This window comes from Ylistrum balloti, unplaced genomic scaffold, assembly GCF_031769215.1.
Source record: "Ylistrum balloti isolate Yb309-2 unplaced genomic scaffold, AGI_CSIRO_Ybal_v1 Utg370816, whole genome shotgun sequence".
In the NCBI taxonomy this organism is placed as follows: domain Eukaryota; kingdom Metazoa; phylum Mollusca; class Bivalvia; order Pectinida; family Pectinidae; genus Ylistrum; species Ylistrum balloti.
In genome coordinates this window covers 115,601-132,398 of record NW_026782472.1, presented here as the reverse complement: position 1 = coordinate 132,398, position 16,798 = coordinate 115,601, and the positions used below count along the sequence as shown (strand labels likewise).

Genomic DNA, 16,798 nt, shown 5'->3' with positions numbered 1-16,798 from the left:
ATGGGAAAAGAGGTAAGTCTATAGTTTAATTTGTCAAATATTCCCTTAATTGAATATATTACTTCACTAAACTAATGCTATGTCGTGACTGTGCATGGTTCTAAACCATAAGACGATGCAGTCAAGGGCAAGTGTGGGAATGTTTTATGTGGGAAATTTTTCTTTATCATATTTACATCACGAGGGCGTTAGTCTTCATACATCAATACTTCACTGTCAGTGAAGTTTATTGATGTTTTTAATGATACAGGGTAAGGTCGATATTATGGGACTTATTCAATAAAAGAGTCTCGAGCCCTAGCAATATAATCTAATATTATTATACTTCATTGTTACACAAGAATGTAGTAAACTGAAAACTCACAAAAGTGATGATATAATATAATTCATTCCATGAAGTTACTTTAATTAATTTTATCGTGTAAATCTGTAAGACAGATGATACTACATACCAGATGAACAAGCACGATAGATTCAGTACTTGGTTTAGAATTTCTCCAGATATCGCACGGAAACATTTGACTAAACTTTGAAAGTCAAACCTCTTAAATCCTCAAATAGAATTTTTCCAAAGTGCAAAGTTAAATGATACAGTTATAACTGTTTTAGTACATTCTAAAACACTGATTATATCATATATAAACACAGTTGTATGAACTATTTTCTGGAAAGATCCAGTTATTCTTTTCTATATTTAATAATTCTACCAATGTTGATGAGGAAAAAAACAACAAAACGATTTAATTGAAGAAAGAAATGCGTACTCTTAATGATGGTGACCTTGTATGCTTCTACGGTGTGTAAAGTCATGTCAAATCGGACGGATTCAATCAGATATGAGCGAACTGATGGTAACCGGAGCAATTCCGTTTAAACTGAAATTTCTATTAATTTGACAGAAAGAATCCTACATTGATATTATCTACATGTGACTTGAAATATTTTGTCTAATTCAATAAATACTTATAATACATACTTTATACGAAAATAACAGCAAGAAATATACAATCTGTAAGGAACTTGTTTAGATAATTTAAAAAAACGAAATCAAAGTGGGAAAACGGTGTAAAATATTTTGTCACCTGTTAATTACACTTTATAGTATTCCAGACAAGTTTAATCAATAATCATGATATTAGGAAGCATTGCTAATGATAAATGAAAAAAATAATAAATCCAATTTTGTTTGAAGATACTGGCTTTAATGAGGTCGAATTGTTTCTGAAGAAACCATCATTGTTCTTTTCAATAGAAATTGAACCAGTAATGTTGTATCACTGAGTGGATATTTAACTTCCATAAATACGATCTTTCGAATCAAATTGAAATCAATAGACTTACACCAAATGTACAAGTATATACCTAACTCGTCTTGTCAATAAATAATTAAAACAAGAAAGCTATTAAAGGAACTTTTATTCAAATCACCTCAAGATATTGAACTAGAAAATTTCTCGATGCACAGTTTATAGACAATTTATTTACTTTAAAATTTGGAACTTTGATTTGGGACTGGAAAATTCAAACTGGAGCCCAAAATCGTGGTAAATGCTTTATTAAAACATCGGCATCGATTCATATAAAATCAATGTGACAACGAAGTTAAAATGTTTATTTTATTTGTATTCATTTTTTCAAATTTCATTTTCAACACTTAATATCAAATATAATCTCCTTGTTGGTAAATGAGTCGTTTTACATCAATTTTCACCGTTTCAAATTCATTTAATTTTTTTATATACAGTTCGCCATTTACCACTCGTTTTCTTATATTGTATGTCGTTGATAACACGGATTGACACCATTCCTCGTAAATGACATACATCATTGTAACCGTGAGAAGTAAATGGGGTTAGTTGACTCAGTCTCATTACTTTGACGGATGTTAAGTGAAATTTATATTATTATTTTGCAAAAAGATTTTTTATCGTTCTAATACAACAAAACATACGATAACTTACCTGCTTTAAACATATTATAACCCATTTAACTATTTAAATCCATACCTTTATCTACATTTGATTGCTAGGTGGATTGGTATAGATGATTTTGTTTGTATGCAGTTTTAAGAAGACCACACAAGATCAGTTCTAATCTGAAGCACTTAAGATCAAATCAAAATGCCATTTATCATTTTATATACTCAGTAAAATAAATAACGAAATGTGACAACTTTATTCATGTTTTATTGAAACGTTTTCTGCGCCGTAATGGATTTTTAATGGAAATTTAATTCTATAGATTAATTAGAAGTACAGCTGGAACTTTTTTCTGTCTTAACTGCAAAAGTAGTAGCCAGAGTTTAGGTTTCTCAAGAATACTTCTACAAATGGGAAATTAAAATTGAAATCTATGTAAATGATCAAAAGTATTCGATCGAGTCTCATTTCCGACATAAATTGCCCAGTTCATTATTTATATTTATTTACAGTTCATGTAGTGACACGTTTCTTCAATTAAACATATCAATGGTTTATTTTGATATTTAAAACAACACCACGACTATCACAATATCGACATACAAAGTATATGTCCCTCAGTATCATACTCCTACCGAAGTTTGTTTCCCTTGAACACGTTATTTTCTTTGTTCTCGGTAAAACATTTTCTCAAATTATATTAAACTTATAACTACCATTTTCACTTATTGAAAGGGTGTGACATATACGATGTCGGTGTCTAAGATTTTTAAAAGTTCACGTTAATGCCAAATACCTTCCTGTTCACAGTTCCATGAATAACACACAAAACAAATAGGACATTTTTTTCATATACTGAATCACTCAAAAAAAGTCCCTTATCTGGGATTAAACATATCTTTTTTCTTATATCTAGCCCTGCTTTAATACACGATGGATTTGAAAGTGAATTGTTACAAGCCAATTCTTCTTTATTTTCAATGTTATCCTAGTTCATTAATCTTATCAGAACCTCATTACATAGTTGATATTTTGGGAAACTTGAAAATCCTACCGTGTTCTCATTGTGAAGTACTCTTTCTAATATAAAGTAAGAATGTTAGATGCTCGTTAATAGTCCTGGTAGTGACGTTGTTTTTAACTTCATTTGATTTTCCTAGATTTGCTTGGTGGGTTTCCCTAATGAAGAAGAATATGCTTACCCTTCCGGAGTATCTGGTTTTGCTTTCCTTGTACTTTTCTAAAGGTTCATCATGTAAATTTTCCTTGAAATTGTCTCATCGATTTTTTTCAGTTTGAACCAAGGTTTTCGATAATTTATTATTGCTGTACTTTCTTCTTGTTTTTACAACATATAAAATTCATCATATACACCCATCAAAGTTTTCTCGTTTCATAAAATATCACGAGCTAGCTTCAATGTGAGTCTTGAAGATAGTTTAATATGTTTAAATATGTTTCTTATGTTTCAAATGTTTAACACGATAAACGTTATGAAGCAGTATGACGATAATTAATTGGAAGTCAAAAAGATGACAAATAGATGACATTACATTAAATAGTGCTAAGTCATATCATTATAAAAGTATTATACAGGAAATTAAAGTTAATTCTCAGGGTTTGTCAAGCTATTCGTAATCCAATGATATAGGAGAAACCTGTGTGGCATTTTTTGTTACAACACTATGGCAGTAATTTGACTCGACATTTTGGTAGGTATCGTATTTAATAACGCAGTACCCGGTAACCATCTCTATAAAATCCAAAGGGAACAATATACATAAATCTCAAAACGTGATAAAATGACATTACAAAATGTCATTATTACAATGCTAAGTTGCGGTCAGGTTAACAAACAATCAAATAAACGAATGCATAAATCATCCTTACAATACACCATTAAATGACTTTATAGGAGAATCGTGGATTTTATTGAGCGACATCTTATCTTTTATACAAGGATGGTATAGAGTAGGATAGACTCTCTCAAGAAATGTCTGAAAAGTGAATATATTTTATAATACGGTAGTTTAATTGACACCCGCAAATCGGACGTTTAAAACCCTCATTTATGAATATGTACACTGTTCATATATATGCCAGCGATGCAGGTATTGCTTTATGAAGTACACTCATTGTGAGATTTCTGTCAATCCTTCCATACATTGTTATTATATTTTATCATCAATTCACACTCTTAGACATTAAAATAATCTACACTCTTTCGGAGTAAACAACAAACTGCAAACTGTCAACATTAACGATCCTAGATCGATTAACATTCAGGACAGAGTTAATCACCCGCTACCTGACAGTATCAATATAAGTCTTCATTTTGTTGCACTTAATATCAATGCGCAAAATGTAAGACTTAAAAAACATCCGACCTATGTAAGACTAAAAAATAATCTGAAGACTTACTTTCGATCAACAACTAGACATAGTCTGCACTTTATTAAACTCAAGATAATCGACGCTGTGTCTGACTAGATCCGCAGAAGGTCAGACTAAATATCAGAGCCTACATTTACTTACTGCAACCAAAACACATAGATTCGACTCAAAATATCATTCGAAGGAAAACAAAAAAAAAAAAAAACAAAACAAAAAAATTTACCATGCAAGATTCAAAGATGATTCAAGGATTCAATCACAAACTCAGTGAATGAAAGGACAGTCCAAACTCTGTCAGTTTATGAAGCGCAGTATAGCTTCAAACAAAATAACAATATATTTTTTAACTGTTCCGCACATATTCAAACATGCACAGACAATTGAGCTAAATGATAAAATGAACTTGATTCGTACCGTATTCAAATTTCTACACTATTAGACTTGAGAGTCATGCATTCTTCGATATTGTATTGATAAACTCCCTCCGTGTAATAATCAAAATATGACTAAAAAGAAAATTACATTAACAATGAAGGTAAATCACATAATCATACATTTAAAAAGAATTCACAAAACTGTAAAACGAAACTTATGAAAAAAAACAAACTCTAGATTACAGGACGTTTTTGTCGGATTAACACATGTCAGATAAAACACATGTGACACTTGCTATACATTCAAATTTTCTGTACAATATAATTGTAACACCCAGGTCTGTTGTCTTTAAGTTCCACCAATGTTGGTGCACTCGAAATCAATTTAAAATACAGATAACTCTCATCTTGATTACATTGCAACAGTTCTTAGTCATTTAGTTACTTAGTATTCGAAAATCGCGATTTGAATTTATAAATATTGATAATAGTTTGAATATTCGAAATCCACATAGCCATGTACATCATAAATCAATATGTAGATCGGTGGTATAAATATATTCGTAAAGGAGAGTTTTAAGCGTTCGATAATTGAGATACCAATTATCCTATCGAATTATTAGATATACATACATTTTTGACAGACATTTCTTCAGACAAATTAGATATTAGAATTTAGTATAAATAATGATATTATACGTTAATTTGTAATATGTTTTCCTATCTCCTTTTTTAGTTTGGGCATTGGCTTTATCTCTTTGTTCTACTTATAATGGTAAGTGTAAAATTCACTAAAATGTGTATCGTTCGTTATATCACAAATTAATCAAAGTTTTTGGACATCTTAAGCATATACAGTTGTACGAGGATATTGTGAAAATATTCGATGTATTTAATGCTTTCCAAAAGGGTAGCAACTGTACCAATATATGTTTGAAATGACGTAACGTTACATACGGATACGTTAATAAGATTATCATGTTGACTATTTTATTCAATACAATCTAACATGTGAGGGCGACTAAAATGAGGAATCGTTTTTTTGAAATGTGTTACCATTTTATTACAAGCTACAAATAAATACTTAGGTACTATATGTCACAATATCGCGTCAATATATACGCCTATGTTTGCTGAATATTTCAGACTAGATCTACATATATGTTTAATATATGGATATATTTGAAGTCGCTGTGCAGTATGTATAATACAATTATCTGCACATACATGTGAATCAATTCTAAACCGATCTCTTTCTTTATTTATTTTTTATCTTGAATTTTTAATATTTAACAGCAAATACAGTTTATTAGTTCACAAGAAGCGACGCAAACAGGTAGTATTAAATTATTAGTGTTAAATGTAAGATTGGCTTTGTCTTTCTTTAGTACATTTTCTATGCTTTGCTTACTTAGTTTATTACCACATAATCAGCTCTTTAAATTTTGTGTGGATTAACTGAACAAAAATTAACATATATTCTGATTCAAACATATTTTACTAAACTTATTTTGTGTATTTATTTATTAATTTATCTATTTATTTATTTGCCCTGTTAATATATCACTAGAGTTCTGTTTACGCTAAATGACACCGAACGATAACTTCACTACGTGAGTAGCATGTCATGTAACTTCAGATTATAAAGAAACATACAATCTAAGCTGACGTTTTTAACAATAATGTACAGTCACAAATTACAAACCAGTATAACATGACTTATCACATTTATAACATAGAAATAATGTGATAAGCTCGAAAACTCTGCGTACATATCGTGATATAGAATATAACAATGAAATGACTTATTTTTAAGGTATTAGTCTTAAGATGCTTATGCAAACTTAAATATGCATCATTGTTTTCCAATAAAGAGTATAGGAACTATGTGTATTCGTCATAATTCCTATTCTGAAATCCAAAGTTAGCTACATAGAGGGATACAGCATACACACTTATGATGATCTTGATAGTTAATATTTAAGACCTAGAAAATTTACAAAACCTTTAAAAAGCTGAATATTAATATCTTCCTGGACTCCGTCGCGATTTGTCTCTTGTGCATCAACTCAGTTTCAACTTCGCAACTTCAGCTGAAGAGAGTATGAAATATTACAGTATGTTAAAGGTAAATTAGCTGTGTACTAGCCCACACAGTGTTTATTAACATGATCTCAAGATTCGGCATTCCGGTAGTAGGATACTTTTCAAACAAATTGCTGCGTTTTATATGTTTTGTTCTGCTATGTTGATGTAAACATTTGGTTTTTATTTAAAATTTACTGCAACTTTAATATTAAAAACAAAACTAAATGTGTGAAATAACTCTGCGTCTATTTATCAATGTCAAATTGTGAATGAAGGTTTGAAATACAACACCATTAAAGGTATCAAAATTCTAGAGAACGAACAGTTCCTCGAGTGCATACTACTTTGTAGTAATGGAAACTAATACGCGTAAATTAAGCGTAATTCTCATAGAATTGCCCCAAGTGTATGACATACGTATCCATATGCACCTGCCGGTTGCAAAAGGCACCCATAATCAAGGAATGAGGCATGTTCTATAGGTCATTTGCAATTGTATATATCATTTTCACAAACTCACATTAATTGTAATGTGAACTGCATGCTATTATTTTATTTAAATTTAGTCGTTTATTAATGGCTTTTTAAGTAAGCGTTTCAAATTTGTTATATATAGTTTACGTTTCTGAATTTTTATCTTGCTTTAGTTTTCTTTTACGGATAATGCCGTGAACCTGATATATTCGTCAACTGCTATGTTTAATCAGTTTCATGTAAGGATATCAGGGAATGTGCTGTGTCTCAATATAGCAATATGTTAATGTTTATCAATCACAAGAGGAAAAACATCTGTTTTGATAGACTTATATACAGACTTATATTTGGTATTATTTACAGTAAATATTACATGAAGGAGCATCAATAGTTAGGCTATTTAGTTTATTTATTACTTGATAGGGTACCGTGTACTTTAAAAGTACACTTGATAGGGTACCGTGTACTTTAAAAGTACACTTGATACGATACCTTAAGGAGGAGGTTGATAGATGACTCATCCATATGCTTTCGAAAGGCATTTGAATATATTAGTAACTTTTGTTATGACATAGCCAATGAATATTTGATTTCACAAAATGTCAATGGTGACGTTGATTGACGTACGTATATACGGATTTTTCAAACGCCCTTTTATACAAACCAGCAGTCTTTGTGTATGCCATGTGTACTTTAACATTTCGTCAGTAATTCCTACATTTTCTTACAATTTTGATTTTATCATTTCCATTTTTATGTGAGATATATTAAAATACAAAAATAAATAATAATTTAAGTTTATTTTCTTTTGGGCATGAAGTGGCATATCGAGCATGTAAAATTGACTGTAAACATTTCTTTATTATCATTTTGGAATAATATCAGCTGTATTATATTGATAAAAACAGGGTAAAATATCACCAGGGAGTGTAGTGGCATGGTGTAATCAGCGAGTAGCAAGCAAATATGCAATCCTACATTCAGCCATTTTTAAATGATGTTATAGCGACTAAGATGTAGCATATGTATTACTTTGCATACTGACAAATATATATTCCATACCTGAAATCGCGTTTCATGTTATTTTTATATATTGTCGAATAATGTTTAGGACTCCCGGCTTTGTGTTGCATTTATCTTTTACAACTAATATTTTGTTCATACTGGTCTATAAGCAGAGGACCCATTTAAATGAAAAGGAATGAAAATTGAGTGAATCGATTTACAGAATACTCTGTGATTATGCCAACAATATTTTACACGTTCCTGATAATATCATATGACGCTTGATTAATTTTTTTGTGTAATATCCGTGTTCAGAAATGAGCTTCAAATCAAATCCAAACACTATATTAGGCAATATTGTTATAATGATAGGATGTCTCCAAACAGACCATAGGGATACCAATGCGGACAAGGTGTGTTCACTCTTTTGACTGATTAATTTTGCCTTTATACCATTGATTTATGGAGTCAAAATTGGCCACGAAGACTTTCCGATATCTTTCAAATTCAGATAAATTGCTGGTTTCAAGAAATGTATTGATTATGTCCATCATATATGTGTCGGCTACTGGCCTCGACTTTTCCTACAACGAAATCAACATCGATAACTTTTTAACAAGCTGTTAAATAAACATAATGGTTTCGAGTTCCTTTCCTTTTCTGAAGAGCAACAACCCGGCAATTGATAGACAAACTCACAACACAGAGTTTCGATGATGGGGAAGATTAATGCGAAATGGTGTTGGACCTGTTTGATGCTTGTGACTATTGACTCAGTTGTTTTTTACCGTGGTCTCAATTGGGAATTAGTCATAATTCACTTCTATTTACCAATATTTACATGGCAGGTGTCGTCGATTTTCCTGGTCTTATTCTCCTTGTACGTGTTTAGGCGCCTTAGTGTAAATATTTCTTGTGTTGATATTTAGCTCGAGTTGTGTTGAATTTGAATTTGGTGGTTGGATTATGATTCCGTTGACAAACTGAAAATGTCTTCGTTGTCCTTATAATTGTTAGGATCACTAATTGTCAGAACAAACAGAATGATTATGACTTTACAATACACTTTAACGATATCAAAGACATCATGACGTGCGTTTATGAATATTTATAACGAGTGCATTATTCGCTGACAACTTATTTTGTCTTTCAACAGCCAGTTACTTGTGTTTGGAAGATCAGCAAAACAGTAGTGTTATACATATAGATTTTATACTGGACAGGAACACTGATATCGTTACGTCAGTGTATGCAAATGGTTTTCCAAACTGCGCAGGATCTAGCCAGGATGGTGGACAGACTTATAGCATTCGTATGACGTTTTCCATCAGCGATGGAACACAAACATATCCTTCCTCCCCATGTGGAATGGTGATTGTAAGTAAAAAGAATCTGATAAAGTGTTATAAACATTTGAAAGAAATATCGGTGTCCCTCATTTTTTTCGAAATATGGAAACCAAATGTTTATTACTGATTTTTGTATTTAAAAAATACTGTATTTTACAGAACGAATAACCAAACCATGATAAAGCATGATTTGGAATTCATTATGGTTTAAAGCTGCCTTAATTTTGTGCTGACTTATCACGTAGTATATATGAAAATTACATTATACAGTTTTATTCCTTCACGTTATCCGTTGTTTCAGGAATCAGATGGATTTTACCAAGTCGAAATACGCTCCGAGGCAAGCAGTGGTCTAGTGTCCTACACTGATAGAATTTATTATTTCAAATGTCATCCGACAAAAAGTATCAGTCAATGGGCGACATCTTCCGACATAAGTGTTGGGTAAGTTTAGTAACTTCCAAAGGTATGGATCTTGTTCGTTAGATTTGACAATTACCTGTCTTAACGACCGTTGTTACATCTTCAGTTCGTGTTTGACTTTGATGTGTTGGAGATATCAGACAACTGGTAATCACTGTAAACTGAATCAGAAATGTAAACTAATATTGATTGTGATGTTTAAGTAACTCCAAAGGCACGGAGGCATTATTTTGTTATTATCAGTTCTAAATTTGTAAAGTTGTAACAGATAGATGTATAGAATTGTTAAGCATATAAATGTATCAAAATTGAAAATGGGGAATGCTTAATTGATAATTAAGTTTTTTTTCTTTTGGTTTTTTTAATTTTACTGACATATTGAATTGATCTGAATGTCATCCTAACTAACTTGACGATGTGTTATGACGTTTATTTCAGAAGTGTAGACCTTTTAAATCTAACCTCCTCGCGGTCGGCAGAACTACAGGTTGTCACAGCAAGTGATACAAATATTCCTGTATTTTTAGCTAATCTTGGAGATCTGGTCCGATTTAAGTTCACAATGACATACACCAGTGCAGTCGGTAAGCACGTTATAAAGTATGCTGAATGGTGGAAATTATCGCATTATTTGTTTCCTGTAAAGATGGTCCACCTTCTTCAGTTCTGATAACTGTAAGGCTATAGTTACCGTGTTTGATATTGAAAACTTCAGCCTATTGTTGATATCTCTCAAAGGACGAAATGAAAAAACATAATTGATCGTTCTAACTATATCTAATCACTGGATAATGATTTCTTTAGAGACTTTCGGACGACACGCATACTCATTGATATAAACTGCGCTGTACTTGTTTTCATATCTCTATGATACTGGATTTTTTATTAAAAAACAAAACCAAAAACTTGACATGACCTTCGATTTCATGGACACATTATCACAATTAACACAAAACTTTATGTATTGATATCACAACACCCATATAAATATGAACATGCCAAATTTATGCAAATATGAGTTAATTAACCGACTAGCAGCTAAGGTTGTTACCGGAATTTTCTCGAATGCCCTTCACATTCACGCACAGTTTGTGTATTTTAAAAATAAAATGTATGTGAATATATTCTTGGTCTGATAAATAAAATATATATCCGGGACCAAATAGAACTGGACGCTGCAGTAAATACTTGTTTGTTTGGGAAATGATTTCAGAAATAAATAACTGAAAGTTTACAATACTTCCTTTAAAGTGTTTTGTTATGCTTTTTTTTCAGAAAGCATAGATGTCCTGGGGGTTCAACTTAAAAATCTCATCTGTTCACCTTCAGATACATTCGCGCCTATAAAGAGAACTCTCATAGACGACAATGGGTATGGCATTACGGATTACATTAGTCTAATGTATGACCATGTAACAAATCAAATATCACCTCTGAGTTGAAATAATATAATCTATTTTACAAATTTATTTCCTCCCATAGTACCTGAAAATAGCTACCATATATAAAGATTTTGGTAACGTTTGAATAATTCCAGTGTGAGCAATAATCCTGTCTGTACCTTGATTCAAACTATTTCAATCATAACGCCAAATTGTTTATGTAAGCTTTCCATACGATTCCCATTCTTGAATATTATTTCATCCGTTGACTTGTCAGCGTTTTATTTCAGGTGTGCAGTAAACTATACAGAAAAGGCATTATCACTATCAGGACCTTTTATCACAGAGTCAAACGGATCATCGCCTTTTGTGGCATTATCCCCAGTATTTGAAATAGGAAGATTTGCAGACTCCTTTGAATTAAATTTCATAGTAACCATTGAATACTGTACTTCTTTATCGGATTCTTGTTTTACGGTACGTAGAATTAACAAGATACATGTGTTACATTCTGAAAGCGGGTAGAATTTATACCATCATTCACCTGCTTAACAAATCGAAACAAGGATTTCTGTTGTTATATAGGTACTCATTACACAATTAAACATAACATTGTTGTTTTAGAGCACCTAGTTTGAACAAAGTGAGACATAATTATCGTTTTGAAGCAAATTGTTTCGTTATTAGGTAAACTGACTCTACACAATTAAAGATGGAATCTTAACACATTGAAATATAGGATTCCTGTTCTTGCGTAAGATTGTCCCAAACAATTGTGTGTAAATTTCTGTGTTACACATGAACACAAAATAACTGTTCGGCGGGTATACTTTCAAAGATCCTAATAGTAGGTAACACTTATCAAATTCTCATTTCTTAAATTTTCATACAAACTAGAACTCAAGAAGGAACATGTAGTCTTACTTCGTAAATCTACTAGACCGATATCAATATGTTGCATCATATCTTGTAGAACATGTGCACGTCTCGAAAGAAGCGATCTGCCGATGGAGTGGTTGAAGTCCGTGCAAGTACCAAAATCAACGTGTACCCGAACTCGCAGTTAAATTCTGATACGAACAGCACAGGTATCTCTATTTAGATATATATATATCATAAAGCATACAGCTGGACATGTGTGTGATTAAATATCTATAACGACGACGTTTTACGTATCATTTTCATACTTCTGTACGCAATGTATAACCATAGATAACGGGTTTTACTATGGTAATAAGTCTAGTGTATGCAACTTCGTATTTAGTGCGTTGTAGTTGCTACCTTCTTGTTGCTTCTATCATTCTTGCCTCTCGCCTAAGACAAAGTCTAAAGTGACCTATTGCGATCGCCTTTTTGTACGTCGTCGTGCGTCATCTGTTGTCCGTCATGCGTCGTGAGTCTGTTGTAAACAATCTACATCTTTTTACTTTTATCAATAACCAAAACACCCCTGAGATCTGATATTGGGCCTGAAGCATGCTGGGATGAAGGGCTAACAAGTTACTTCAAACGAATGACCTTGACCCATATTCCAAGGTTCACGTGTCAAATATCTTAAATTTTCAATAACCGAAAGAAGCAGAAGTCTGATTTCGGATATGTAGTACGGTGGAATGAAAGTTTGAATTTCATTGTCAATGATGCTCTATGTTTTAAGAACGACATCGCCGCCCCCTAAGAGTTAAATTTGTTCAAATTTCTGTAATGTCCTTTTAATCAGCTCTTGCTAAAACAAAAATCTATAACTTTAATTTGTATGCTAGATATTGGGTAAAGCAGTTGGGATAAGTTTGTGCTTGTCATTTGTAAAATATAAAAATTCAACACAGGCAACCGTAAAGACCTATGAACCTCCTGTTATTTGGATAATACAGGTTTAATACTTACTTACAAATTATATGTTTGACTTAATTTTCATTATTTGTTTTAGCTCCTGAAGGGACATATAACTGCTTTTTGACGTGGATGTTCGCTTCAGTTGCTGGAACCGTTTTCATTATTCTGATCCTTGATGGTCTCTTAATTGCTTACCTTTTGAGAAAGCTGAAAGGCCAAGGACATGCACGGGAAATTAAAATGCCGATGGTCATATATCCCAGAATTAATACCGGCACGCCATCCTCTTACTTTTAAATCAACCTTAAAACATTTAAGATCAAAATACACGATGTTGTTGTACACTTTTGCTGAAATATAATTTTGTTGATGTCTTGTTAAATAAATGTTTTATTAGAACCTGATAATCAGTATCCATCGTTGTCTATAACACTGACACGTAACACACAAACTATTCGTCAACATCTTTTATTTTCATAAATATAACATTACAGAATGCAATGTTTTATTCTTGTTGTTACGTATTTCTTTCTATTGGGAAAAATGCATACCTGTATTTGTATTGTAACATATGATAGCATATTTTTATGTGAAATTACCATACACGTTTATTAAATTACTAAACATTTTGCTCTTAAGCTGACGTATCTAGTACAAACTTGATAAAGTAAGATATCTCAAACTGGCAGCAAAGCATAATAATAATCATAGTTGCACAATGTGTATGTACACGTTGCAAGCTTTTGTTACTTTTTATATATCAGTACAAATTGCTATTTTTTTTCTAATTGTAACTGTTACACTTCAAACAAGATAATTGCGGCTTTGATTAAGAGATATCAAGAAAAAAACATACATAGTGATAGCATTGAAATTATAGAATAGTATATTTGTGACTGTTAAATGATATCGTTTACATGGAAATTATCTATTGCAAAAATGCATATATTGTCGCCGTATACATTGGTTTTGTTGACGCTGTTCTATGGTTTTCATAGATCAGTCAAATTCTACTATCCACTGCATTTATTACTCTACTTAATGCAATATTCTAGCGATGAACAACTCTTGATGTTACCTTTACTTGCGACTATTACAAGCACATATTCTTGTTTACCACTTCTTCCTAGCAAGTTTCATAAATAAATAGCAGCTGATGTGTAAGTGAAAAAGCTCATATTATTGGGAAAAAGAGTTTCTAATGATGATAATGTGTAACGAGCAACCCTAAAAATGATTCCGAGTAAATGTCCTCCTAACTCGACAATAGAGATATGACGTTACACTAAGTGCCACTAACACGAGGAAGCCAAGAACACCGACCACCCCTAAAAAGCCATGATCTTCAATGCAATATTCCTCAGCTGCCAGAGTGTGATCTACAACAAAAACTCCAAATAAATTGCAAAAACATATTCATAGAGTATCGCAATCTATCTATCTTCCTTAAACTGTATGGATTTTCATGTATGTGTATCTTTTGTTCCTGCTCTGCCATCATTTCCCACAATTAAATCGATTTTGAAGTCAGATTCCTTTGACATGTCAGTAAATACTTTGTTGGTTTTATATCACTAATGTAACAGTGTATTTAAAATTATATGTTAAACTATAAAAACTGCGGAACTTTGTGGGATTTTTTTTTTTTTTTTTTTTTATTATTATTTTCATTCGTTTGTTTCTGAAATAATTGTTTGCTTACAGTAATCAAACATGACAAACAGTGGAACACACACTTTCAGGGGTTCGAAAGAGAAAGGAAAACACTACATGGTACATTTTCTGTTAGGATAATTGCAAATCCCATCCCAAATTCGAAAGTACAGAAAACCAGTGTTATTTTCTCATATGGTATTGAAAACTATGCATAGCTAGCACACAGACAGCTGCCCTTCGGATATAAGACCTATATAACAGTAGAGGGTCGTCCTTACCTTGTGAACTCTGAAGTTGTCCTGACTGTTTCCCTATGACGGTAACATGTAGTCCTATGACAGCTGAGTCTTCACTGGTGTCTGCGTTTCGACGTTTCCGCACCTGACATATATCCTGCAAGATATGTTCTATTGGATAATTTCATTTATTAACATGTAGTACAAAATACGACATTAGATATGATACTGAAGATATTTATATGTTATTGTGGATATCAAATATCAAGCGAGATTTCATTCTGTTTAATCGGTGACAACACACGATCAGTGAGTTTGCTGTGACATACGATACATAGTAAGGAAAATTCTAACTATATACCTTTTAATTGATAAGATATATATATATAATAACCATAATACCGTTGTACATGATGTGTCATCTAATCGAAAGCATAAATCCAATCTACATCTAAGGTACACATCGGCTTTGTTTTCATATCGAGGCATGTAGAAACTTCCGGTATTATAAACAGCTGGAAATTTGGTAGTGTCACTGGTCAGGTTAAATGTTGAAGACGGAGTGAACGGCGATGCGTCATTCCCGGTAGGTAAGCATCTAAACAATGTGAAAATGGATTACTTTTTATCACCTGACTATTGTAGCGATTAATATGAATAGAGAACGTTTATTCATAGAAATTCATCGAAGTTTATGTGAAATGAAAATGAATTCAAAACTCATGTAATCAATGGCGACGTTAAATACCCCGATTCGAGAATGACCATCTTTGCTATGCCTCCGTCATCCCAGGCTTTGTTAGGCTTGGCAACACAATCCCTAGGTCTCACCCGTACCGGATGAAGATTATCTACATCAGAGCAAACAGGTGTTCTTCGATAATCCTAGCATTTGAGAATATAGTTTAATCAAGTATAATATCCTTTTAAAATGTCACTCCATAGGATCAGTACTTGATGCAAAATCGACACAACGCGAACATTCTTTCTTGGTGAATTCTCAGAAATAAATGAGTGAATTTACATTTGGATGCTGTAAAAACATCAATGATAAAACTGTATCTGTGATGTGAACAATGGCATAGAAATCATTATTGTCTTCCTTTGTATTTAGCTTTGTGTTTCAATGTTGAATGTAAATTATTTAGCTAAATTAAGCTATATTACCAATTAGAGTGGCCGGCAAATCAGGGAAGAAATTATCTGGAAAAAGAACTCAAAATATTATAGCACTTAATTATTACGTTAGTTTGTAGAGTATTTACTACATTTAGCAGAATCATGATGATGCTATTCTTATTGTTATAATCAGAAACAAAGGTACCATATTAAACAATAAACCGCCATTCATTTATGATATGTATTCTCTTGTTGCAAGTATCTTTCCGTTAATTGTTGTTGATATTCACCAGTATCTAAATCGGTATCTTCATCCACCCAACCATCACAGTCATTATCTACCAAATCTCCTCTGTGCCCGGATGTCTTGACACATGAAGGCTAGAGAAAATAAAACGAACATACGTCATAGTTATAACTGGCATCAAAACCACACACTGACGATATTGTAAAAGTAACAAACGAGTAAACTAATAATGAACTTTAAAAACCCGGTGTAGTCGATCCAATTGAAATTCGTTTTAAAATTCTCAGTAAAATAAA

General features: G+C 32.1%; 2 protein-coding genes across 2 annotated transcripts; one reads left to right on the top strand and one right to left on the bottom strand.

Moving 5' to 3' along the window:
• On the top strand, positions 1–13,541 carry LOC132558725 (uncharacterized). Its single transcript, XM_060223321.1, has 9 exons — positions 1–12; positions 5,984–6,023; positions 9,411–9,631; positions 9,905–10,047; positions 10,465–10,610; positions 11,302–11,398; positions 11,699–11,885; positions 12,382–12,496; positions 13,339–13,541. The coding sequence occupies exons 1-9, from the start codon at positions 1–3 to the stop codon at positions 13,539–13,541; spliced, it is 1,164 nt and encodes a 387-aa protein (XP_060079304.1).
• A 930-nt stretch (positions 13,542–14,471) lies between these two features.
• LOC132558721 (uncharacterized) lies at positions 14,472–15,904 on the bottom strand. The gene is made up of 4 exons (XM_060223317.1): positions 15,885–15,904; positions 15,539–15,734; positions 15,179–15,293; positions 14,472–14,623 (listed from the first exon to the last, which is right to left on the bottom strand). Exons 1-4 carry the CDS (start codon positions 15,902–15,904, stop codon positions 14,472–14,474), a joined length of 483 nt encoding a protein of 160 aa, XP_060079300.1.
• Positions 15,905–16,798: the final 894 nt, after the last annotated feature.

Excerpts from the sequence above, each read along its gene's own strand:
- LOC132558725 (XM_060223321.1), top strand. Across the intron at positions 10,048-10,464 it reads TCTTCCGACATAAGTGTTGG|AAGTGTAGACCTTTTAAATC; the intron begins GTAAGTTTAGTA and ends CGTTTATTTCAG. Across the intron at positions 11,886-12,381 it reads TATCGGATTCTTGTTTTACG|AACATGTGCACGTCTCGAAA; the intron begins GTACGTAGAATT and ends CATATCTTGTAG.
- LOC132558721 (XM_060223317.1), bottom strand. The coding sequence starts at position 15,904 with ATGGTCATTCTCGAATCGGG. Across the intron at positions 15,735-15,884 it reads ATGGTCATTCTCGAATCGGG|ATGCTTACCTACCGGGAATG; the intron begins GTATTTAACGTC and ends CACATTGTTTAG. Across the intron at positions 15,294-15,538 it reads ATGACACATCATGTACAACG|GATATATGTCAGGTGCGGAA; the intron begins GTATTATGGTTA and ends CATATCTTGCAG.